Source organism: Phoca vitulina, unplaced genomic scaffold (genome assembly GCF_004348235.1).
Source record: "Phoca vitulina isolate PV1807 unplaced genomic scaffold, GSC_HSeal_1.0 scaffold24, whole genome shotgun sequence".
NCBI classification, from domain to species: Eukaryota; Metazoa; Chordata; class Mammalia; order Carnivora; family Phocidae; genus Phoca; species Phoca vitulina.
The window spans coordinates 16,123,952-16,149,447 of record NW_022589727.1 but is presented as its reverse complement, the minus strand read 5'-3'; the positions used below and the strand labels follow the sequence as shown (position 1 = coordinate 16,149,447).

The 25,496-nt window shown below is 36.4% G+C and overlaps 1 protein-coding gene across 1 annotated transcript in view; it reads left to right on the top strand.

The window, feature by feature from the left end:
* TAF4B (TATA-box binding protein associated factor 4b) overlaps positions 1–25,496 on the top strand; it is a 124,588-nt gene that overhangs the window by 20,871 nt on the left and 78,221 nt on the right. The window contains exons 6-9 of the mRNA XM_032421293.1: positions 1,999–2,088; positions 5,505–6,119; positions 14,717–14,852; positions 15,940–16,045. Of these exons, the coding sequence (XP_032277184.1) occupies positions 1,999–2,088; positions 5,505–6,119; positions 14,717–14,852; positions 15,940–16,045 (947 nt within the window). The remainder of the gene's footprint in view (positions 1–1,998; positions 2,089–5,504; positions 6,120–14,716; positions 14,853–15,939; positions 16,046–25,496) is intronic.

Here is a 25,496-nt window from a genome sequence, read left to right as displayed (position 1 = left end):
TAATTTTTGATTGAAGTATAGTTAACATAGATATTGTATTACTTTTAAGTATAGTTAACATAGATATTGTATTACTTTTAGGTGTTTTGATTGAAGTATAGTTAACATAGATATTGTATTACTTTTAGGTGTAGGTGCTTGTGTTCCCTCTCTCGCTGTGTCTCTCTCTGTCAAATAGATAGATAAAATCTTTAAAGAAAAAAAAAAAAGACTGAAATCTTTAAAAAAAAATAAATTGCATATATATATATATATATATATGAAATCTTACAGTATTTGTCTTTCTCTGATTTATTTCAGTTAGCATAAAACCCTCTAAGTCCATCCATGTTGTGAATGGCAAGATCTCATTCTATTTCATGGCTGAGTAATATTCCATTGTATATATATACCACATCTTCTTTAGTCCTCTATTAATGGACGCTTACGTTGCTTTCATGTCTTGGCTATTGTAAACAGTGCTCAGTAAACATAGGAGTGCATATATCTTTACAAATTAGTGTTTTTGTTTTCTTTGGGTAAATCCTCAGAAGTGGAATTACTGGATTGTATGTTCAATTTAAAAATTTTTGAGAAACCTTCATACTGTTTTCCACAGTGACTACACCAATTTATATTCCTACCAACAGTCCACAAGGGTTTCCTTTCCCCTACATCCTTGCCAACACTTGTTATTTCTTGTCCTTTTGATGTTAGCCATTTTGACTGGTGTGAGGTAATATATCATTGTGGTTTTTATTTTCATTTCCCTGATGATTAGTGATGTTGAGCATCTTTTCATGTGTCTGTTGGCCATCCTAAGTCTTCTTTGGAAAAATGTCTATTCAGGTCCTCAGTCTGTTTTTTTTTTTTTTTAAGATTTTATTTATTTGACAGAGACACAGCGAGAGAGGGAACACAAGCAGGGGGAGTGGAGATGGAGAAGCAGGCTTCCCGCTGAGCAGGGAGCCCGATGCGGAGCTCGATCCCAGAACCCTGGGATCATGACCTGAGCTGAAGGCAGACGCTTAATGACTGAGCCACCCAGGTGCCCCCTCAGTCTATTTTTAATCAGATTATTTTTGGCCATTGAATTCTATGAATTCTTTGTATATTTTGGATCTTAACCCCTTATCAGATATGACATTTGCGAATATCTTCTCCCTATTCAGTATGTTGCCTTTTTGTTTTGTTGATGGTTTCCTTTACTCTGCAAAAGCTTTTCAGTTTGATATAGCCTCAGTAATTTATTTTTGCTTTTATTTCCTTTGCCTAAGAAGGCATATCCAGAAAAATATTGCTAAGGCTAATAATCCAGGGGTTACCACCTATATTTTCTTCTGGGACCTTTATAGTTTTGAGTTTCACATTTAGGTCTTTAATCCATTTTGAGTTTATTTTTGGGTATGTTATTTAAGAAAGTGGTCCAGTTTCATTCTTTTGCATATAGCTGTCCAGTTTTCCCAACACCATTTATTGAAGAGACTATCTTTTCCCCATGGTATATTCTTGCCTTCTTTGTTGTAGATTAATTGACCATATGATTGTGGGTTTATTTCTTAGCTCTCTATTCTGTTCCATTGATCTCTGTGTCTTTTTTTGTGTCAGTACCATACTGTTTTGATTACTATAGCTTTGTAATAGAATTTGAAATCTGGGATTGTGATACCTCCATCTTTGTTCTTCATCAAGATTGCTTTGGCTGTTCAGGGTCTTTTGTGGTTCCACACAAATTTTAGGATTATTTGTTCTAATTCTGTGAAAAATGCTGTTGGTGGTGTTTTGATAAGGATTGCACTGAAACTGTAGGTTGCTTTGGGTAGTATAGAGACTTGAACAGTATTAATTCTTCCAGTGCATGAACATAGCATATGGTTCCATTTATTTGTGTCCTGTTCAATTATAGTTTTCACAGTACAGGTAGGTCTTTTACCTCCTTACATCAATCATGAGTTACACGCCTTTCCTCTTTTAAAATATTTGTAAACCTAAAAGTATTTTTCTTTCTGCCGTTCTCAGGATGGAAAAATTGAAGCTGAAGAATTTACTAGACAACTGTATGTTGAACTCAAGTCTTCACCTCAGCCTCACCTAGTTCCTTTTCTTAAGGTAAAGTTATGTGTTACTTTGAAGAAATTATTTGAGTTAGATTACCTTAAAATAATTTTTAAAAATAATTGGAATCCTGAATATTTCAATAAGATAGCTATGTGAAGATACTAACAATGTAGGAGAAAGCTCTCAAATGTTGTAATCTGTTAAGAATGTTCATAGTCCATATTCTTTGGATTGGAACACTTTGAGAAAATAAAAGTAACATCTCATTCATGAACATAACTTAATGATTATATTGGTAAAGCTTGCATCTTAAAAGGCTTGACTTTTCCTTTAAAATAGGGCCTCTTCTTTGTCCTAATGACTCATATTCTCCTAGAAATAATAAATCAAATAGTGCCAAAGTTGGTGGGAAAGCTGTTATTTTTAAAAATTGATTTATACTGTTAGTAAGCATACTCTTTTCTAAGGTTTGTTGAATAAAGTAGAATTTTGACATAGAATAGTATATTTGATAACAAGAGACTATAAAAATTTTTTTTTTTTTTTTGGATACTCAGAAGCTGAAGAGGAATCCAGTTGAAATTTAAAAAGTCATTAAAGAACTGGAATTATAGTTAACCACAGAGTCATCCCATAAATTTTGAAATAATGGAATGAGGAGTGGCCTTTAGAAATATTTGGTTTAGGGGTGCCTGGGTGGGGCAGTTGGTTGAATGTCCGACTCTTGGTTTCGGCTCAGGTCGTGATCTCAGGGTTGTGAGATTGAGCCCTGTGTTGGGCTCAGTGTGGAGTGTGCTCAAGATTCTCTCTCCCTCTGCCCCTCCTGCTCATGCTCGCTCTCTGAATCTCTCTCTCTCTCCCCCAAATAAATAAATACATCTTTAAAAAATTTAAAAAGAACTATTTGGTTTAATTGTCTAGAGGAGATGAAAGAGGCATCACAGTGGAAGACTCCTTTTGGTTGCCTCGTAAAAAAAGAGTGGGAAGGGAAATGGAGCACCACATTTTCAGAAGGATATTAAAATAATGGAAACTGTCACTAGGAGGGTGAGCACATTGATTAGGAGTGTGCCAATCATGTGATACAAAATGTGGCTAAAGAAACTGAGAATGTTTTAGCTAGAGGAGACTTGGTCTGGGCACAGGGAGGTTGAAGCTTCAGCATAATATCTAATATCAAATGACTAGTGCCCTGTTTTTGGATGATCCTCTTGATTGAGAAATTAGAGGCAGTTCTTCCTTGGGTCCCTTTCAGTGCAAAAGTTCTTTGAGCTATAGGTTGTCTACATGACCCTGACAATTCTTGAATTTATCTATATTTCATACTCACTGGAGACACTGGGGGAGAAGGGAGGAAATCACATATGTTCTTACTCATCCTATGCTTTGCTAGATACTTTACTTTTACTTTGCAGTGTTTACACTTATTTTTCATATCAGTCTTTTGAGGATACTAGGTGCTAGATATTATAGTATTTTCCATTTTAGAGATAAACTGTTTATATCGACTAATTTATCAAACTTACAGGTCCAGAATTTATCTTATCTGACTCTGCTTGCTGGGTAACACTACCTTAAAGTTACCAAATACTACACCATAATTTTTGTGGTTTGTATGTATTTTCTAAGGATCTATTAAGCCTTGTGATTTGTTTCTTGAGATTTTTTCCCCCCATTTTTGAGAGCTCTTGAGCATTGAATGTTGCGTAGAGATGAGGGATTCAGCATTTAATCTCTGGCCAGCTGATCAAGAGATAATTTAATATACAGTTTTATAATAGTCTCTTTGAGTCTGATTATTTTAACATTTGTTCCAATTGTGTTTTTCTCAGGACCCCTTCATATTAGATTTCTAGCTTAAATTTAATCAGATCACTTCATTTGTTCATATATTTCCAAAGCAGCTTGTTTCCCACCATTTTTTGAGTTGGGAAAAAGATTATGAGACTCTGCTTCTTACTTTCCTTTGTTACCATTTATATACATATTTGAAAACCTTCAGAGAAGAACTTCTCAATCCTTTTTAATAAAAAAAAAAGTAAAAGATGTAACTAAAAGGAAAGGAAAGGAAGAACAATGGTTCTCATTTGCTTCTAAAATTCAGTCAGACTGCCTTTATTTAAGTGTCAAAACAAGGAAAACTTCCAAACAGCCCTTGAATTCACCAAAAGATAATCTACTATCTACCTCCTTTTCCATTTTTTTTCCTTACTCAAAAACAAAAACAAACAAAACCCCCAAGGATGAAAAGGCAGAATGTTCTACTTTTTAGTTTGAACTGCCATTACTCTTTCAGAAAGATACAAGGAGAAACACCAACTTAAAATCTAGTCAGAAAATATTCTAGCTCAATTAAGGAAATTGACCTTGTTTGTATTAGTTTTATTTTGTTTTTTAAAAGATTTTATTTAGGGGCGCCTGGGTGGCTCAGTTGGTTAAGCGACTGCCTTCGGCTCAGGTCATGATCCTGGAGTCCCGGGATCGAGTCCCGCATCGGGCTCCCTGCTCAGCAGGGAGTCTGCTTCTCCCTCTGACCCTCCCCCCTCTCATGCTCTCTGTCTCTCATTCTCTCTCTCAAATAAATAAATAAAATCTTTAAAAAAAAAAAAAAAAAAAAGATTTTATTTATTTGTCAGAGAGAGAGAGCACAAGCAGGGGGAGCGGCAGGCAGAGGGAGAAGCAGGCTCCCCGCTGAGCAAGGAGCCCGATGTGGGGCTCGATCCCAGGACCCCAGGATCACGATCCGAACCGACGGCAGACACTTAACTGAGCCACCCAGGCATCCCATGTATTAGTTTTATTTTTTATTTTATTTTATTTTTTTTTAAAGATTTTATTTATTTATTTGACAGAGAGAGACACAGCGAGAGAGGGAACACAGGCAGAGGGAGTGGGAGAGGGAGAAGCAGGCTTCCCGCCGAGCAGGGAGCCCGATGCGGGGCTCGATCCCAGGACCCTGGGACCATGACCTGAGCCGAAGGCAAACACTTAACGACTGAGCCACCCAGGCGCCCCTGTATTGGTTTTATTTTGATTTAAAGACTGTTTTTATCCAAAGTTTGAAAGTTAATTAACAAAAACTTTTTTTTTTTTAGATTCTATTGTCATATAAAGAAATTTACTGATAGAATAATTATTAGTGATCTATTATGGGGTATAAGTAAATACAAACAAGTATGACACAGTGTTTTATTTTACCAAATGGATCTTGAGGGATATAAAATAAATTTAATACTGAGAGATAATAATTTTGTATTGAAAAATAAAGCACTTTTGTGCTTTAAATTGGTTGTATCCTGGATATTGGCAGGATATGACTATCAAGTGATACCAGATTTACTCAACTGAAATACCTGGTATACTTTTGATTTATCTTATATTGTAAAGCTATGAAATACAAAGTAATTCTATTTTACTAGCAGCTAATTTATTTAGTTATCAGGTTCTTTTTTCTCCCCTGTTTCTAGAAAAGTGTGAATGCCTTACGACAACTCATGCCCAGCTCCCAGAGCTTTATTCAGCAGTGTGTTCAGCAGACCTCTAATGAGGTAGTCATTGCTACCTGTACCACAACAGCAACCACTTCTCCTGTGGTGACGACAACAGTTTGCTCAATCCAGTCTGAAAAACCCATCATTGTTTCCGGAGCAACAACACCCAGTACTGTGTCAGTGCCGACTCTGAATCCACTCGCTGGTCCAGGGGGAGCAAAAACTGGAGTTGTGACACTTCATTCTGTGGGTCCATGTGCTGCACCAGGAGGAACAACAGCTGGAACTGTTTTGCTTCAGACTCCAAAACCACTTGTGACATCTATACAGAATACAGTTACAGCAGTCTCGCTTCAACCTGAAAAGCCAGTTGTCTCTGGGGCAGCAGTCACGCTGGCCCTTCCCTCAGTAACTTTCGGAGAAGCTTCCGCAGCAGCTCTCTGTCTTCCATCTGTGAAACCTGTTGTTACTTCTGCTGGGACCACATCTGACAAGGCCGTCATTGCTCCAGTCCAGATCAAACTTGCACAGCCGGGCCCCATCCTTTCACAACCAGCTGGGATTCCTCAGGCAGTTCAAGTCAAACAGCTAGTGAGTAACATTTCATTTCTTCCTCAGTTTCTTTTTTTGAAAATTTCAAACATTCAGAAAACTGGCAAGACTAGTCAAATGAGCCCCTGAGTATCCTTGACTTATCACACTTGCTTAGTCTCTCCCTCTCTCTATTCACACACATAAGCACACACACAGAACTTTTTCCTGAACCACTTGAGAGTTAATTGCAGAAGTTGTGACGTTGTACCTCTAAGTACTGTGTATCTCTTAAGGAAAAGGATTTTTTTTTTTAACATAATGGCCACGTACTTATCATCACACTTGGAAATTTAATATTGGTATGATTTTTTTTCCCCAGTTGTCCCAACAGTGTCTTTTATACCTAATAATGTCCCTTTCTTTTTTTTTAAAGATTTTATTTACTTGACAGAGAGAGACACAGCGAGAGAGGGAACACAAGCAGGGGAAGTGGGTGAGGGAGAAGCAGGCTTTCCGCTGAGCAGAGAGCCCGATGCAGGGCTCGATACCAGGAACCTGAGATCGTGACCTGAGCCGAAGGTAGAAGCTTAAGGACTGAGCCACCCAGGCGCCCCAATGATGTCCCTTTTTTTGATGTTGTTTCTGATTAAGAACTGCGTATTGCATTTACCTGTCATTTCTCTTTAGGCTCCTTTAATCTAGAACAACTCCTCAGCCTTTTGTAGTTGCTCATTCTGTTGTAATAGTTTTAAGTACCCAGGCTAGTTGTTTTGCAGAATGTCCTTTGTTTTATCTAATTGTTTTCTCAAGATTAGATTCAGACTGAATCTTTTGGGCAAGGTCATTACAGAAGTAATGTTATGGTAACATTTCTCAAGAAAAATGTGCAAAGGGGAGAGGGAAACAGTGAGGGGAGTAGATGAGTATGAAGTTGTGGTTTTTCCTAAACTTGGTAGGTTGGGAGGTTCTTAGGTGAAAGAAATCTTAGCTGTTTATCATTTTGTGTTGTTAACCTTAGAAATAAAACTGTCTATTATTTTACCAGCAAAAATGGGTTTATTTGGGAATAGCAAAAAATTAGAATTCAGGACAAGCAAGATATGGCAAAACCATAGGCAGATCTAGAGAACAAAGAAGAATGGCCTTGTACAGAGGAAAGGGGGAAGTTGGAAAAGGCTTTAACAAAAGTCCACTGGAGTAAACCGAAGTGTAGTGCCTTCTCATTGGCTTGAGTTGTGACAGTCTCTCATTGGCTGGGCTGTTGCTGGGCAAGGTGAAAAATCTCTTCCTCCTACAGACGTAGTAAAGGATAGGCTTCTTCCTGTTGGGAATGCAAGGCACCTCCCTTTCTGTTGGGGTCTGCAGTTGATGACTAGTTATAGGGTGTGAGAGGTTCCCCTTCTGGCCTCCTGACTCATTTTAGTGAGATTTCCCTTTATTTTCATAGTGTTTAGAACATTCCAGTTTAATCAAGACAGACTGTCAGATTATTACTAACCTGTAGGAAATACTACATGGTGAATTAATTAAAAATTACATTTCTTAGTAAACTCACTTACCTTATACCATAACAGTTAGCTGTTCTTTTAATTTTGGGTAATTGCCCTTGTTTTCTTTTATAAATCTTTATGTTAAAGACTGTGTGTTAAATCTCATTGTTTTAGTTTATTCTGCTTCTGAGAATAATAAAATCTAAGTAAACTTCCCAGCCTTTGTTGTCTGATCAGGAGAAGAGGTTAATATCTGTGGATGATTGTCTTTGAGGCAAAGGTCAGCTATGGGCATAAGATGAAAGGGGGAAGATCAGGGTACCTGGGTGGCTCAGATGGTTAAGCATCTGCCTTCAGCTCAGGTCATGATCCTGGGGTCCTGGGATCGAGTCCTGCATCAGGTTCCCTGCTGTGTCTCTCATGAATAAATAAATAAAATCTTAAAAAAAAAAAAAAAAGAAAGGGGGAAGATCAGCTTGGACAGTGGTCAAACTCTTGGGTAGGTAGGAAGTAATGTCATTTCCTGGGTGCTAATCATTTTTCATCCCTTCCTACCCTGAGTGTGATTTTCAAGTAAAGAAATGTGCCTGCCTTGCAGAATTTCTCTTGGGTTGTTTGAATTTAATCTCAGAGATGAAACCTTTTTAGAAGCAGTGATTCTTAAACATCAGTCTGAGCAGCCAGCTTTGGGAACCACTGAAACAGAGTAATCACCTCAAGGAAAGGCCTCTTTTTTGGTAGCACTGAACAGAATTGAAATCCTTTTTATGGTCATAAGTGATTCTTGAATCAGTGCTAATCTTTATTGAACATCTGTGGTACATATTAGTTCCTGAAGTGAAATAACACTTTACAGCTATGTAGAGTTTTAAAAGCATGTCAGGTATTACTGTGGGTTTTAAAATAATTTTATGATGAAGAAAAGGCAGGAAGAAAACTTTAGAATCTGGAAACATTAAGTGACCCATCCACTGGCACTCAGCAAGTCTTGGATCTCAGACTAAAACCCAGGGTCTTTCCCATTAGGATGTACTCATAGCAAGAACTTCTAGGTATCTAGAGTGTCCTGAAACAGTAAGACTGGTAATGATATCTTGACAGCATTTATATTTTGTATGTTTGACTTGTTATACATGAGAAACAATTTCAATCAAGAAAAAATGTAACAGATTTTCCAATGGGGGGAATCTGGCTGGCTGAGTCCAGGGAGGATGGGACTTTTGATCTCAGGATTGTGAGTTTGAGCCCCACGTTGGGTGTAGAGATTACTTAAAAAAAAAAAAAGAAAAGAAAATCTAATGGTAAATTTTAGGGATTTTTTGACCTCCTACTTTCATTCGTATAAAAATGTGGAATAATTTAATTTTTCTTGTGAATTCTGCTTTCTTATTTGGCCTTTGTTTTAATTTTACTCAGCAGATTTGATGTCAGTATTTATACCTTCCTATTTAAAATGTCAAACACCAGAGCATCTAGACACTGAAGATGCATTGTAATCTGTTTTATAACACATTTTTACCTGGGGGCACAAAAGAAGCCATTCTCTGTGGTAATGCCACAGAGAGGCTTGAACTAGGACATTCTTTAAAATCAGCTAATTTAGGAAATTAGTATTACTAAAGTTTAGTATTACTCAAGTAATTTAAGAATATCATCCATGAGGCCATCATAAACCATAGTTCTATTTAATCCCAGATAAGTGAGGGGGAAAATACTCAGGGTGCTAGAAACATACGAAAGTATTCAATGCAGCTTATAAGAGATATGGCAAATCATAATTTAAAATATGAGAATTGCCATACTGGTTCACATCTGTGGTTTGTGCAACTCAGGATGTAGTCTCCAAAAATGAGCTGAAGAATACAAGTATAGATTGTTCAATATTAGGTTTAAAATTTGTTTATTTCTGGGGTGCCTGGGTGGCTCAGTTGGTTAAGCAACCATCTTGATTTCAGCTCAGGTCATGATCTCAGGGTGGTGAGATTGATTCCCTCCACCCCCACCCCTTGGGTCAGACTCTGTGCTGGGTGTGGAGCCTGCTTGAGATTCTTTCTCTCCCTCTCAGTTTGCCCCTCCCCCTCCCCCTCCCATCCTGCTTGCTCGCACCTTCACACTCTCTAAAAAAAAAATTTTTTTTTAATTTCCTTTCATGATTGATCATGAATTTTAAAACCTCTTCTTAATGTTTTATATGTTTCTAGCATGTACTAGCTTTTCTGGAGAATTGTATAGGTTTCTTGCCTTCTAGATGTTTTAAATATCACACTTTTCTTTTCTTTTCTTTTTTTTTTTTAAATTTATTTATTTGACAGAGATTTAGAGAGCACAAGTAGGCAGAGTGGCAGGCAGAGGGAAAGGGAGAAGCAGGCTCTCTGCTGAGCAGGGAGACCGATGCGGGGCTCGATCCCAGGACCCTGGGATCATGACCTGAGCCGAAGGCAGCCGCCCAACCGACTGAGCCACCCAGGCACCCCTCACACTTTTCAATTTATAAGGATCCTCTTAATCTCCCAGTGCAGGGTTTAGATTTTATAGAATTATTATTTTATGAAATAATGTTTTTATTCCAGATTAAAGAGGCCCTTCCCCATTTATTTTTTTAATTTAGGTTTATTACTACATATTATTTTTTCTGTCTCATTGATTATTGTATGTTATCCTCTGGGGATCTGCTAGAGTTCTCATCAAATGAAATAATTGGAATTGTTCATAGTTTCTTTAGATATAAGTTTTTCATTTTGTGCCAGTAGTTCATTGCTTTGTATATTTTGGTCCTCAAATGCTTTCATTGTTGAAATATGGACCTATTCAGTAGTTCCTGTGATTTCATCTGACAGTCTAGTTCTTATAAATGGTTAGTGTTATTGGTTATTGAACAATTCTGGCATAGTAGGTGTTACATGATGTTACACACTCCAACTAAATGTTAAGCTTAATGTTTTTACCTTTCTTTAAAAGTTAATAAGTGGATGAACTGTATTATAGTCTACAGATGATGGGTAGATAGTAAGTAGAAGCTTTCAGTTTTGATGCTTAAAAGTTTTTCTTAGGATATTTGTAAAAAAAAAATGTTTTATTCATAGTTGAGCAAAAGCTAAATTTAATTTAAAGATTATCTACAGACCAGAGATCATAAATTTTTTAATAGAAACTTAGAGGTTCTCAATTTGAAGCAGCATTTATGGATTCCTTATAAAAGCTGGTAGTATAATTAAAAATTCATTTGAGCACATTTTTAAAAGTGTTTAGAAGGCCCTTTAAATGAAAGAAACAGCATATTCTGAAGTTTACCAACGTTGAGTTTTAATTTAGATTGGGTATGGCATATAAGTTTCAATCTTCTTTGTAGGATTTTACTGGAGTTCTATGTTAAGATTCTGAGGCTGGATGAGGGTATATAGAAGTGATGGCATTTAGTGATGTATGCCGTTGTCCCAGAAGATAAGGAAATAGTGGTACAAGAACCACATACTGGCTGTTCCTGAGAAATAGTTGGCAACTAACATGTATTTCCTGACTATAAAGCTGCAGCTTTTGTTTAGTTGGGGTCCTCTGTTTTCTAGAACTCAACCTACCGAGTGCATGCCAGTAATCACATACTGAATATTATATAGAAATAGAAATTAGAGGAGATAATACCCTTGATTCCAATCACTGTGTGTGTATGTACTACTTGAGTTATTTAGAGATAAGAATTTGATTGCTGTGTATTTATGAAGAGGGGAGTAGGTGAGGGTTGAAATACAGAGAAGGCAAAGTGTAAGAGATGGGGATGCCTGGGTTGCTCAGTTGGTTAAGTGCTGGACTCTTGATTTCGGCTCAGGTCATAATCTCAGGGTCGTGAGATCAAACTCCGTCCTGCTCCGTGCTTAGCGAGGAGTCTGCTTGAGATTCTTTCCCTCTCCCCGTCCCCCTGCTCACACGTGCTTTCTCTCTCTCTCAAATAAATAAAATCTTTTTTAAAAAAAGTGTAAGGGATGTTCTCATCTACTTGTTTAATTCATACTTGTGTTTCTTTGTGTCCTTTCCTTATGAAATTTAAGAATAGTTCCTTGTCTGATATCCCAGAGCATAATGTAAAAATCATAATGTAAAAAAAACCTAAGTAATATTGTGTTACACTAGATCTGTATTTCTGTAAACTACTAGAACATTATTTTATGTTAACATCCAAATAAAATATCAGAATTTGACATGTCAAGAGAAAAGGCTAAGGTATGTACTATTTATTGATTTTCCTGTCTGGTGGCTTTTTGGAGGGAAATTAAATAAAGGACTTAAGTTTTTCTTTTCCTTGCCAAGTAGGAGTAAATACCTCTTTGGGTGAATTTCCATCTCTCTATGATAATTTCAGTCTCCATAAGATGCCTAATACTGTGGTTTTAAGTGGTACTTTCTTTGAAAGAACAGTAATGAATGCACTAATACTTTCTCACTCATTGTATTTTATTTTGTTCAGCAAGTGTGTAGGAGTATGCACCACATATGCTGCCCCAAGTGTTATAGTCATTAAGATGGGGAACGATGGGGATCCAGGATTGTTAAATCCCAGCTCAGAACTTCGTGATATATAAAAATATCACATATCATATACATTTATATATTTTATTTATATTCATAATATATATAAATATAATTTATGAAGTTATGGTTATATATATGTATTTTTTTCAAAGTTTAAGTAATCACTACACCAAGGTGGGGCTTGAGCTCACAACTCCAAGATCAAGAGTTGCTTGCTCCACCACTGAGCCAGCCAGGCGCCCCTATGTATTTTTAACTGGCGTATTTGTCTTCCTCCACATGTATGATCTTGACCCCAGTTGGGCTGGAGGCAGGGCAAGGCACACCCGGGATCCTACAGGTGGGTACTGAGGCTTGCTTTCCCCAGCTTGTTCTTGCCAGGGCTGCAGACTGGTGCCGAGGTCCCATGGGGCCCACTCTTTTTTTTTTTTTAAGATTTTATTTATTTATTTATTTGTCAGGGGAGGGGAGAGAGAGAGAAAGCGAGAGAGAGCACAAGTAGGGGGAGTGGCAGGCAAAGGGAGTGGCAGGCAGGCTCCCGATGGGGGACTTGAAGATCCCAGGACCCTGGGATCATGACCTGAGCCAAAGGCAGACACTTAACCAACTGAACTACCCAGGCATCCCGGGGCCTACTCTTTATAGCTGAGGGTGCACACAGCCAGGCTATGTAGAGCCTGTGTCTACCTCAGGGGTAGGCCTTTGGGCTGTTATATGATTGCCTATCAAAATGGTATGAAGACTAACTCATAAACACCTCTCTAATATTTTATTACTGTTTTTCACAATTAAAATACTAGAAAAGAATACTTAAGGATATTAAGGAAGAAAATATGAATAGGAAGATAAGACAGAATTGTTAGAGGACTGTTTCTGTTGAGTTTCAGTCTGAATGAATAAATGTGACTCTGAATGTATATTATTTTGTAAATTTTTTTTTCTAATAATATTCTCATCTTCAGTTATTTGAAAGTTTAACTTTATTATTTTTCTCATTATAAATGTAGCTTTTGTTAATCATAAAAAAGCAAATAATGTGCATATCTATAAAGTATATAATAAATACACAAAGTAGAAAGCAAAATTACCCTGCAGTAGAATCCTAGGAAATAATCACTGTTTACAGATTGTTTTTTTAACTTACAGACCTTTCTCTGTACATACACTTATTAAAAAAATTTTTTGAAGTACAGTTGATATACAATATTATATTAGTTTCAGTATACAGCATAGTAATGTTCAACATTTAAATACATTAGGAAGTGATTACCACACTAAACCTAGCTATTCTCTATCATCATACAAAGTTATTAAAATATTATTAACTGTATTCCCTATACTGTATATTGTATTCATCTGTCTTATTTTATAACTGGAAGTTTGTGACTTGTTTCACTTAGCATATAATATCCATGTGGTTGCAAATGGCAAGATTTCATTCTTTTTGTAGCTGAGTACTATTCTGTTGTATGTATACCATATCTTCTTTTATCTGTTCATCCATCAAAATATTACTTTGTAGAATATAAATCTGATTCCTCGTACTTTACAATACAACTAAGTTTATAAGCTCAACTTATTAAAATACATCATTGTTTTCAAGAGTTCTTTCTCTCTTTCAAGAGTTTCTTTTTATAGAATGATGGCAGTTGGATTATTCCAACTTGTATTTCTTCTGTATGGCCATTAGTTCCCATGGGCTTCTTTACTGGGACATTTTGAGTTTCTTGTGAGTTACTTTTGTTTAGTAATACACACTAAATTTTATATTTTATTTACAAAAAATGAGAGAATAGAATACCATCCCCAAAATTCTGTTCAGAAGTCTTTCTCCTGACTTGTTTATATTAGCCGTATCTGAGTTTAAGGACTTTTAAGTAGTTCACTATTAATAGCGGACTCAAATATACACGGTGACTTTTTCTTTTTTGAAGTGAAAAAATGAAGCTCTGCTATTTTCCCTTTTCTTCTTCTTTGCAGCTAAAAATAAGGCCCTACTATTAGTTTAATTTCTCTTCCTTTATCCCCAACCCTTGCCCTCTGGATTTCTTGAACTATTGTCTGGGAGAATGCCCTAGCATTGTTTTCCAGAGACTTGTAAAAAGCAGCCCATTAAAAGTCTTTATCTTTTAGAGACGTATTTTGAAATATTTAGGGATAAAAAGATATACCTGGGATTTAAAAAAAAAAAAATTGAGGGTGGTGAGAAAATGAGTGGGTAGGGATATGGATAAAACAGGATTGGTAAAGAATTAATCATTGTTGAAGCTGGGTAATAGTGGAATAGGTGGTTTCATTTTCTTCTTCCCTCTACTTTTGTATATGTTTGAAATTTTCCATAAGTTAAAAGATGAAAACAGGATCCAAATGGAGATTTAAGTTGGGCAGTATATAATGCAAATTTGAATTCCACTCTAAAAATAAAATATATTGTATAATAGTCATGTTTTTCACTATTGAACAAGATAATTTTGCGACATACAAATATAAATTTTAAGTAGACTTTCTCTTACGCTAATGTAAAGGTGTATTTACAGTTAGGTGAGCACAGTCATTTGTTCTACTGTTATAATTGAAAGCTTGTTCTTTTCTAAAGCAGGTTTAGTTGAATGAATGTATTAATAGTTCTCATTGTTTCAGGTAGTCCAGCAGCCTTCAGGAGGTGTTGCAAAACAAGTGACCACACTTTCCCATTCCTCAGCATTGACCATTCAGAAATCTGGACAGAAGAAGATGCCAGTGAGCACTGCAATACCTACCAGTCAGTTTGCTCCAGGTAGACCCCGATCCATCCCTGCCCCATCACACTGGGTTTGGAACATGATGGGGTTTTGTATTATTCTCTTTTTTTATTGTTATGTTAAGAGAAGATAGTCTTTTAAATAGGACCTGGGGGGAGGACTGAAAAATAACTATTTAGTACATTCTTTGTACATACATAGCTACTTTTTAGGGATATGTGTTGCTTTAGAATAAAAGAAGCAGCTGTTCATGGTGTTTTTGTAATTAGAATAACGTATTTATGTAAAGCACTTTTTAACATAAAAATTGCTATAACTTTATTTCTTTTTAAAATGTACTATTTCTAAGTTTGGAAATCATTCTTACACGTAAAAGAGATTTCGTGTATTTTTTTAAATCTACAAATATGATATATTATTAACATTTATCACCTGTCACTTTTTCTGTGTGTTTTTATAACGCTGGTAATTCTGTAGACTGTTTGAAGACTATATAAAAAGAAATGGAGGGGCACCTGGGTGGCTCAGTCGTTAAGTGTCTGCCTTCGGCTCAGGTCATGATCCCAGGGTCCTGGGATCAAGCCCCGTATCAGGCTCCCTGCTCTACGGGAAGCCTGCTTCTCCCTCTCCCACTCCCCCTGCTTGTGTTCTCTCTCTCGCTGTCTCTCTCTCTCTCTCTGTCAAATAAATAAATAAAACCTTTAAAAAAAAAAAAAAGAAATGGAGAGGTTTTGATTTTGTAAGATGATTGCTTGTGCAGGGAATAAATTCATTGTCGTTTTTGAATTTTTTTTTTTTTTAGATTTTATTTATTTATTTGACAGAGAAAGAAAGAGTTGAGAAGCAGGGGGAGAGGTACAGGAAGAGGGAGAAGCAGACTTCCCGCTGAGCAGGGAGCCCGATGTGGGGCTCGATCCCAGGACCCTGGGATCATGACCTAAGCCAAAGGCAGCCGCTTAACCGACTGAGCCACCCAGGCGCCCCTGTCGTTTTTGAATTTAAATATAGTTCTAGGACAGCTTGAAATTTTCTTTGTATACTAAAAGCTATTATTCTGCATTTTTCCTAATATGGCATGATTTTTTTTTTAATTCATTTTTCTTTCTTCTTTTGTTTGTATAGCTTCCATTCTAAAGCAAATTACCCTGCCAGGAAATAAGATTCTGTCAATCCAAGCATCTCCTATTCAGAAGAATAAAGTAAAAGAGAATGGAACAACATCCTTCAGGTAAAGAAAATAAATAGTTAAAATTTGGTCTGGTTAAAGGAAAAGATGACAGAATAATACTTATAAAATGAATATATTGATGCCTTTTTAAAAAGCTGGAAATACTTTATTGAGTATAGTTTATAAACAAGTGCACAAACCTTAACTGTATAGTTCAATGAATTTTGGTAAACATATATCCCTGTATAATGAAGATACTGAACATACCCTTCACCTTCATGCTCTTTTCAAATCAATTACCTCTGACCCCTGCCTCCAGCAGCTGCTATTCTTATGTCCATCACCATAGATCATTTTTGTCTATTCTTGAACTTCACATAAACGAAAAATCACATTAACCTTTTTGCATCTTTTTTCACTCTGCATGTTTTTGAGATTCATCCATATCATTTTGAACATTAGACGACTGTTCTTTTGTATTGGTGGGAAGTATTCTTTATTATATAAATGTAAATCTCTTTATCCTTTTTCCTGTTGATGGACGTTGGGTTGTTTCTGGTTTTTGACGATAACATGTAAAGCTGCCATAAACATTTACATACAGATTTTTATGTGAACATAGGTTTTTGTTTCCAGAATATGATTGCTGGATCGCTAGGAAAGTGTGTGTTTAACTATTTAAGAAACTAACAAACTGTTTACCAAAGGAACTGTACCATTCTGCATTTCTACCAGCAATGATGAGTTCATTTGCTCTTCAACTTTGTGAGCTCTTTGTATTGTCAGTTCTTTTGATTTTTACCATTCTAAAAAGTATATTGTGGTTATTTTTGTGGTTTTAATTTTCATTTCCCTAATGACTAAAGATGTTGAGCATCTGTTCTTGTATTTATTTGCTATCCATATACCTTCTTTGATGAAGTGTGTGTTCAAATCCTTTGCCCAGTTTTTCTTATTGAGTTATTTGTTTTCTTATGGTTGAGTTTTTAGCATTTTTTATGTATCCAGGATCCAAGTCTTTTGCCATGGTAGTGATTTGAGAATAATTTCTATGTAGTGTGTTCTATCATTCTCTCACCAGTGTCTTTCACAGAGCAAACATTTAATTTTGCTGAAGTTCAGTTCATTGTTTTTCCTTGTAAATTATGCTTTTCATGTTTTATCCAAGAAATGTTTGTGCAACTCTAGCTTACAAAGATTATCTCCTATGCTTTGTTGTAGAAGTATTACAGTTTTAGGTTTGTCCTTCTTGTATTGATATTCTTTAATTTCTGCCATTACCTATATAAATATTAATGTGTGGGTATTCTACTTTCTTCTTCCTCAACCTTCTCCCAGTTCTAGTTGCATTATCTCTTTGTCACAATATAAAAACATTTGTGCATTAGTCTTTCTCATCTCCACCTGCATTTTAGTTGTAGGTCTACTTTTATATTAAAATGATCATCTTCAGTCCTTTCTCTGAATTTTTCTTAGTTATCTCTTGGTTGGATGAAGTTCATCCACTCAAGAAAGGCTCATTTGGTATAGAATATCCTAAATTCTTCTATGTTAAAAACGGATTTCAATGTCCTTCATATTTGAAGGACCGCTGGCTGGATATGAAATTAACATTTCATATTGCATTTTTTTTTTCGTATTGCATTTTTAAAAATGCTTCTCTACTATTGCCTTGATATTTATGCTGTTTTTTATTTATTTGATCTTTTTGTCTGCCTTGAGAATTTATTTCTTTATCTTTAAAATCTAATATCTTTATATTAGGGTGTACTGTGAAACATGGACCATTCTTATTTCACTTTCCTAGGTTACCAGTTGGCCCTTTTAATATGTAGATTCTGATCTCTTGAAATGTCTGTGAAGTTTTCTTGGATTATAGTTTGAAATATTAGTTCTAGTCCATTGTTTTATGTTTTACTCTTCAGGGAATGCAATAGTTTGGATTTTATTCTTTTTACCTCCCTTACTTTCCATTACTTTGCCTCTGATCTTTTTAAATTTATCTCCTTTTCATTCCCTTGGTTGTTTTTACACCTTTCTTCAATGCTTCTTAATAGGGTTTTGGTTGTATCTATTGGCCTGTGAAAAACCTCTTTGATTCTCTTGTCTGCAGCACTATATAAATTTTTCCTTTCCCCATTTTGGTCCTCATCCCCAGCTTACACATTTAAGTCTACGAGGTTCAATTGAATAGAGCTCATACTATGATCTAGTAGGACATCTTTTTAGTACTTTCTGATTTGGGATGTGCTTAGTCTTCCTGCTAATAGAATATTTCATCCTTATGCCTGCCACTGCCACCAGTTCTCTGACCTCTTTACAGCAGTTTTTCTTAGTCTGCTTTTACCACAGGTCTTGAGTCAGATGAGGTGGGGGCACATTGGGTGGGTGGGGCAAGGAGTGGGTGGGTGGGGAACGGGTTGCCCTTTATTTCATTTATACTTATTTTGAAGTTTGGGTATTCTTTCTCTTTGAGTTATGCTGAGGTTGTGGTTTTCCTTGTTCTGTATTGTTTTGGGAGGAAATGTTAGAAGATGGACATCTAGGCAGTCATCATTGTCTTCCAATGCAGTGTGTTTAGTCTGTGTCAGTCAAGATACATAGACTATTTTCAACACCCCAAAAGCTTCCTGGTGCTCCTTCCTAGCCAGTCCCCTTGTTACACTCCAGCCAGCCACTGACCAGTTTCCTGTCATTGTGGTTTAGATTTGTCTTTTTTATTTTTTTTAAAGATTTATTTATTTATTTTAAAGAAAGAGAGGGAGGGAGAGGAAGCTTGAAGGGAGGGGCAGAGGGAAAGACTCTCAAGCAGGCTCTCCACTGAGTGGGGAGCCCAACATGGGATTTGATCCCAGGACCCCAAGACCACGATCTGAGCCAAAACCAAGAGTCAGATGCTTAACCGACTGAGCCACCCAGGTGCCCCTAGATTTTTCTTTTTTATTTTTTTATTATTTAAAAAAAATATATTTATTTATTTTAGAGAGAGTGTGCAGGGGGAGGGGCAGAGGGAGAGAGGAAGAAGCAGGCTCCCCGCTGAGCAGGGAGCCCGATGCGGGGCTCGATCCCAGGACCCTGGGATCATGACCTGAGGAGAAAGCAGATGCTTAACTGACTGAGCTACCCAGGTGCCCCAGATTTGTCTTTTTTAAATGGTTGCCTTTTTAAAAACTGTATGTTGATTTTATAATTATTAATCAAGTTACTCTGCCATTACCAGAAATCATAACCTCCACTTCTTTTTTTAATACATTATTGTTATCTGGTGGAAGTATCTTTTTTCTGGAGGGGGTGCAGAGGGGGAGAGAGAGAATCTTTAACAGGCTCCACAGCCAACACAGAGCCAAGACAAGGCAGGGCTCGATCTCACAACCCTGAGATGATGTGAGCCAAAATCCAGAGTCTCAAGAGTGGATATTAACCGACTGAGCTGGTGGAAGTATCTTATCTCCTGTGTTCTTGACAATTAATCATCATCTTTATTTTAAAGTCCATGCCTAATATTCCTAATATCCATGTTAACTATAAGTCTCTTTCTTTTATCTGGCTTTTTCATCCTATTTCTTGGTGTCTACTTAGTAATTTTTTTTGAGTCAATGTCAGATATGTTTAAAAAGAGTTTTGGATTAGTTACCTCCAGAAAGAGAATTTACCCAATTTTCTGGTTGGCAGTAGAGGAGCAAATTGCCTCAATATAGTCAGTAATTGAGCTGGTTCAAAGCTAGGTTGTAATCTTTCCAAGGTTAGCATATCCCTTTGGTTCTCCTGGCCCCAAGATGTAGTCCCTCGGGAGTTTCAACTAAGAGTTAGGGTGCTTTTCTTTACTGGATTCTGAAAATTTTTATTTCCTCAGTACTTTAAGAGTGCTTAAAACTCACCAGGCTTTTGTTGTTGTTGTAAACTGTCTTAATTCTTTCTCCCCCATTTTTAAAAAATTTTTGGAAAATACGCATCACGCAAAATTTACCATCTTAACCATTTTTAATTGGCATTAAGTACATTCATGTTGTTATGCAACCATCACCACCATCTATCTCCAGAACTCTTTTCATCTTATAAAATGAAACTCTATACCTTTTAATCAATTAGTCCTCGTTTTTCCTCCCCCCCCCCCACCCCCCAGCCCTTGGCAACCAACATTCTACTTTTCTGTCTTTGTAATTTTGACTACAACAGTCTCATGTAAGTGGGATTGCAGAGTATTTGTCTTTTTGCGGCTGGCTTATTCCACTTAGAATAATGTCCTCAGGGGTTCATCCATGTTGTAGCATAAGTCAGAATTTCCTTCCTTTTTAAGACTGAGTTATATTCTGTTGTATATCCACTCATCTGTCAATGGACACTTAAGTGTCTTCCACATTTTAACTATTGTGAATAATGCCGCTGTGAACATGGGCATACAAATATCTTCAAGTCTGTTTTCAGTTCTTTTGGTTATATATCCAGAAATCATATGGTATCTATTTTTAGTTTTTTGAGGATCTGCCATGCTGTTTTCCACAGCAGTTGTACCATTTTACATTCCCATCAACAGGCCACAGGAGTTCAGATTTCTCCACATTCTTGCCAACACTTGTTATTTTCTGGTTTTGTTTTCTTTGATAATAGTCTTCATAATAGATATAAAGTGATATTTCTTTGTGGTTTTGATTTGCATTTATTTCCCTAATGATTAGTGATGTTGAACATCTTTTCATGTGCTTATTGGCCATTTGTATATCGTCTTTGGATATTTTCTATTCAAGTGCTTTGCCTATTTTATAATCAAATTTTTTTGTTATTGAGTTTTATATTCTGTATATTTCTCCCTTATTGGATGTATGATTTGCAGATATTTTCCTCTGTGGATTGCCTTTTTACTTTGATGTTAATTTCTTTTGAAGCATAAAATTTAAAAATTTTTGTGAAATCCAGTTTGTTTAATATTCTTTTGTTGCTTGTGCCTTTGGTGTCATATCCAAGAAATTATTGCCAAATCCAATGTTGTAAAGTGTTTGTCCTGTTTTCTTCTAAGAGTTTTATAGTTTTAGGTCCTATATTTTTTATCCTTTCTGGTTATTGATCCTTTTTCAGTTAAAAAAATTTTTTTTAAGATTTTATTTATTTGACAGAGAGAGAGACAGCGAGAGAGGGAACACAAGCAGGGGGAGTGGGAGAGGGAGAAGCAGGTTCCCCGCTGAGCAGGGAGCCCGATGCAGGGCTTGATCCCAGGACCCTGGGATCATGACCTGAGCCGAAGGCAGACGCTTAACCGACTGAGCCACCCAGGTGCCCCTCAGTTAAATTTTTGTATATGGAATTAGGTAAAGGTCCAACATCATCCATCTTAATGTGGATATCCAGTTTCTTCAGCACTATACTATTGCTAAAAATACTACCCTTTCCCCACTGAAAGGTCTTGGCACCCTTGTCAAAAATCATTTGACCATATATGTAAGGGTTTATTTATGTCTTCTCTGTTCTATTTCATTTGGGTTATATGTCTGGCTTTATGTTAGTACCACACTATCTTGATTACTGTAGCATTGTAGTAAATTTTGGTATCAGGAAGTGGGTCTTCCATCTCTGTTCCTTTTCAAGATTGTTTGGCTATTCAGGGTCCCTTGAGATTCCATATGAATTTTATTTTTTATTTTTTATCTTTTTTTAAAATCTTTTTTTTCTTTTTTAAAAGATTTTTATTTATTTGACAGAGAGAGATACAGCAAGAGAGAGGGACGGGGGAGTGGGAGAGGGAGAAGCAGGCTTCCCATGGAGCAGGGAGCCTGATGTGGGGCTTGATCCCAGGACGTTGGGATCATGACCTGAGCCAAAGCAGATGCTTAACAACTGAGCCACCCAGGCGCCCCTCCATATGAATTTTAAGTTGGGTTTTTCTATTTCTGCAAAAAATGTCACTGGGATTTTGATAGAGATTGCATTACATCTGTAGATTGCTCTGGGTAACATTGACATCTTAGTAATATTAAGCCTTCCAATCCATGAATATGGGCTGTGTTTCTATTCATTTATGTCTTCTTTAATTTCTTTCAACAACATTTTGTAGTTTTCATTGTGCAAGTCTTTTGGCTTCTTGGTTAAATTTATTACTAAGTATTTTATTCTTGTTGATGCTATTGTAAATGTAATTTCTTATTTCCTTCACAAATTGTCCATTGTTAATATATAGAAATGTAGCTGTTTTTTTTGTATTGACTTTGTATCCTGTTGCTTTGTTCAGTGCATTTATTAATTCTTTTTGTGGAATCTTTAGGGTTTTCTAACACATGAGATCGTATCGTCTGTGACTAGAGATAATTTTACTTCTTTCCAATTTGGATTCATTTCTTTTTCTTGCATAATTGCTCTGGCTAGAATGTCCAGTACCATGCTGAATAGAAGAGGCCAAAGTTAACATCTTTATCTTGTTCTTGATCTTAGAGGAAAAGTTTTCAGTCTTTCATCATTGAATATGGTTTTCACTGTGGGTTTTTCATATATTGTTTTATTATGTTGAGGTACTTTCCTTCCATTCCTGGTTTTTTAAATGTTTTTATCATGAAAAGGTGTTGGATTTTGTAAAATTATTTCTCAGCATCACTTGAGATGATCAGTGGCTTTTTCCCCTCCTTTTTGTTCATCTGTATTAAATTGATCAATTTTGTATATTGAACCATCTTTGTACTCCAGGAATAAACCCCACTTAGCCTTAGTGTATGATCCTTTAATATGCTGTCCAATTCAGTTTGGTAGTACTTTGTTGAGGAATTTTGCATCATTGTTCATAAGGGATATTGGTCTATAGTTTTCTTTTAAATTTTTTTAATTTAAAAAAATATGTATTTGAGAGAGAGAGAGAGAGAAAGACAGAGTGTGGGCAGGTGAGGGGAAGAGGGAGAGGAAGAGACAGTTTTAAGGAGAGTCTGTGCTGAGCAGAGAGCCCAACACGGGGCTTGATCTCATGACCCTGAGATCATGACCTGAGCTGAAACCAAGAGTTAGACACTTAACTGACTGTGTCACCCAGCTGCCCCTCTTTTTTTTTTTTTTTAAAGTAAGTTCTACACCCAGTGTGGAGCTTGAACTCACAACCCCAAGATAAGAGTCACATGCTGTACCGACTGAGTCAGACAGGCACAGCAATCTGTAGTTTCCTTATGTTATTTTTTGTTTGTTTGTTTTTTTTGTTTTGTTTTGTTTTTTAATTTTTTTATTGTTATGTTAATCCTTATGTTATTTTTGTCTGGCTTTGGTATCATGGTAATGCTGGCCTCATAGAATGGGTTAGGAAGTATCTTCTCCTCTTCAGTTTTTTGGAAAAGTTTTAGAGGATTTGATATTAGTTCTCCTTTAAATGTTTGGTATAATTCGCAGTGAAGCCAGAGCTTTTGTTTATTGGGAGATATTTTGATTACTGATTAGGTCTCCTTAGTAGTTGTTGATCTATTTAGATTTTCTTTGTGATAAGACTTGGTAGGTTTTGTGTTTCTAGGAATTTGTCCATTTTATCTAGGTTATTCTATTTTTTTTTGTTTTTTTGCCTACAGTTTTCTTAGTACTCTCTAATAATTCTTTTTATTTCTGCAGAATCAGTAGTGATGTCTCTACTTTCATTTCAGATTTTAGTTAATTTGAGTCTTCTCTTTTTATTATTAGTCTAGCTGAAGGTTTGTTCATTTTTCTATCTTTTCAAATACCAACTTTGGGGTTGATTAATTTTCCTTATTGTTTTCCTATTCTCTTTTGTTTATTTCTGCTCTAATTTTTATTTTTCCTTCCTTATGCTGCCTTGGGTTTCCTAGTTCCTGAAGTTGTAAAATTAGTTTGTTGATAACTTTCTTGGTTTTTTGTTTTTTTTCTTTTAATTTGAGAGAGAGAGAGTGCGCGTGTACGCACGAGCTGGGGGGAGGGGAGGCACAGGGAGAGGGAGAAGCAGGCTCCCTGTTTAGCAGGGCTCACTTCCAGGACCCTGGGATCATGACCTGAGCCAAAGGCAGGTGCTTAACTGACTAAGCCATCCAGGCACCCTTCTTGTTTTGTATAGCTATAAATTTCCTTGGCACTTCTTTGCTGCTTCCTATAAAGTTTGGTATGTTGTGTTTTCATTTTCATTGTCTAAGTCTTTCCTAATTTCCCTTTGGATTTCTTCTTTGATCCATTGATTATTGAAGAGTATATTTAATTTCCATAAATTTGTTTAATTTGGCAGTTTTATTTTCTGTTGTGGATTCTAAGTTCATCCTGTTGTTACCAGAGAAGCTGTTATCTTTTTAAATCTACTTAGATTTCATTTGTGGCCTAACATATGGTCTATCCTGGAAAATGTCCCATGTGCACTTGAAGAATATATATGCTTTTGTTCAGATAGCATATTCTGTATATGTATGTTAGATTTAGTTAGTTTATTGCAGGTTTTGTTTGCATGGATGACATTAGTATCTATTCAAGAGTGAAAGGGTGCCTGGGTGGCTCAGTCAGTTAAGTGACCAACTCTTTTTTTTTTTTTTTTTAAGATTTTATTTATTTGACAGAGAGAGACACAGCGAGAGAGGGAACACAAGCAGGGGGAGCGGGAGAGGGAGAAGCAGATTCCCCGCGGAGCAAGGAGCCCGATGCGGGGCTCGATCCCAGATCCTGACCTGAGCCGAAGGCAGACGCCTAACGACTGAGCCACCCAGGCGCCCCTAAGTGACCAACTCTTGAGGTCATGATCAAGCCCCGAGTTAGGCTCCATGCTTGGCAGGGAGTCTGCTTGAGATTCTCTCCCTCTCCCTCTCTGTCTGCCCTCCCCCACTGTGTGCACACACTTTCTCTCCCTCTCTGAAATAAATAAATAAATCTTTAAAAAACAAACAAAAAAAAGAGTGAAAGACAAAGCTTGACACTCTAGCCTGCCTTTTAAGGTGATACTAATGGATTAACCAACACTTCAATGATTTTTTTCTCAACATGTTGCTAATCCATTTAACCACTGTTTATTGTCTGCTTTGTACTTGTCATTGTGTTTCTTATATAATTGTGTTATCATTCTGGTCATACTCCATCTTGTCTATTAGGAGTGTCAATGAGTGAGTGTCTCATTCTTCAGAAATCAAGATATCTTCAGTCTTAGATATTCTTTTGACCTATCAGTTTAGAGGCTTATTTAAAAGGTAATAACTTAGCAGTTATTATCATTTCAGTAATATTTATTCAAACTTACAGTGTACCAGGTTCTGTGCTAATAAGATAAGTTCTATAACATTCACTTTTCCCAATACCATAGTGAGGGAGACACTGTCATCTGTATGATGAGTTGTTTTTCTCTCACCGCTTTCAAGATTCTCTGTCTTTGTCTTTTGAAAGTTTTATTATAATGTGTCTCAATGTGGGTTCTTTGAGATGACCTTGCTTAGAGTTTTTTTTAGCTTCTTGGATGTTTATGTTGATGTTATTCCTCAAATTTGGGATGTGTTTAGCCATTATTTCTTTAAATATTCTCTGCCCCTTTCTTCACCTTCTGAGACCCCGTAATATATGTGTTTGACCATCT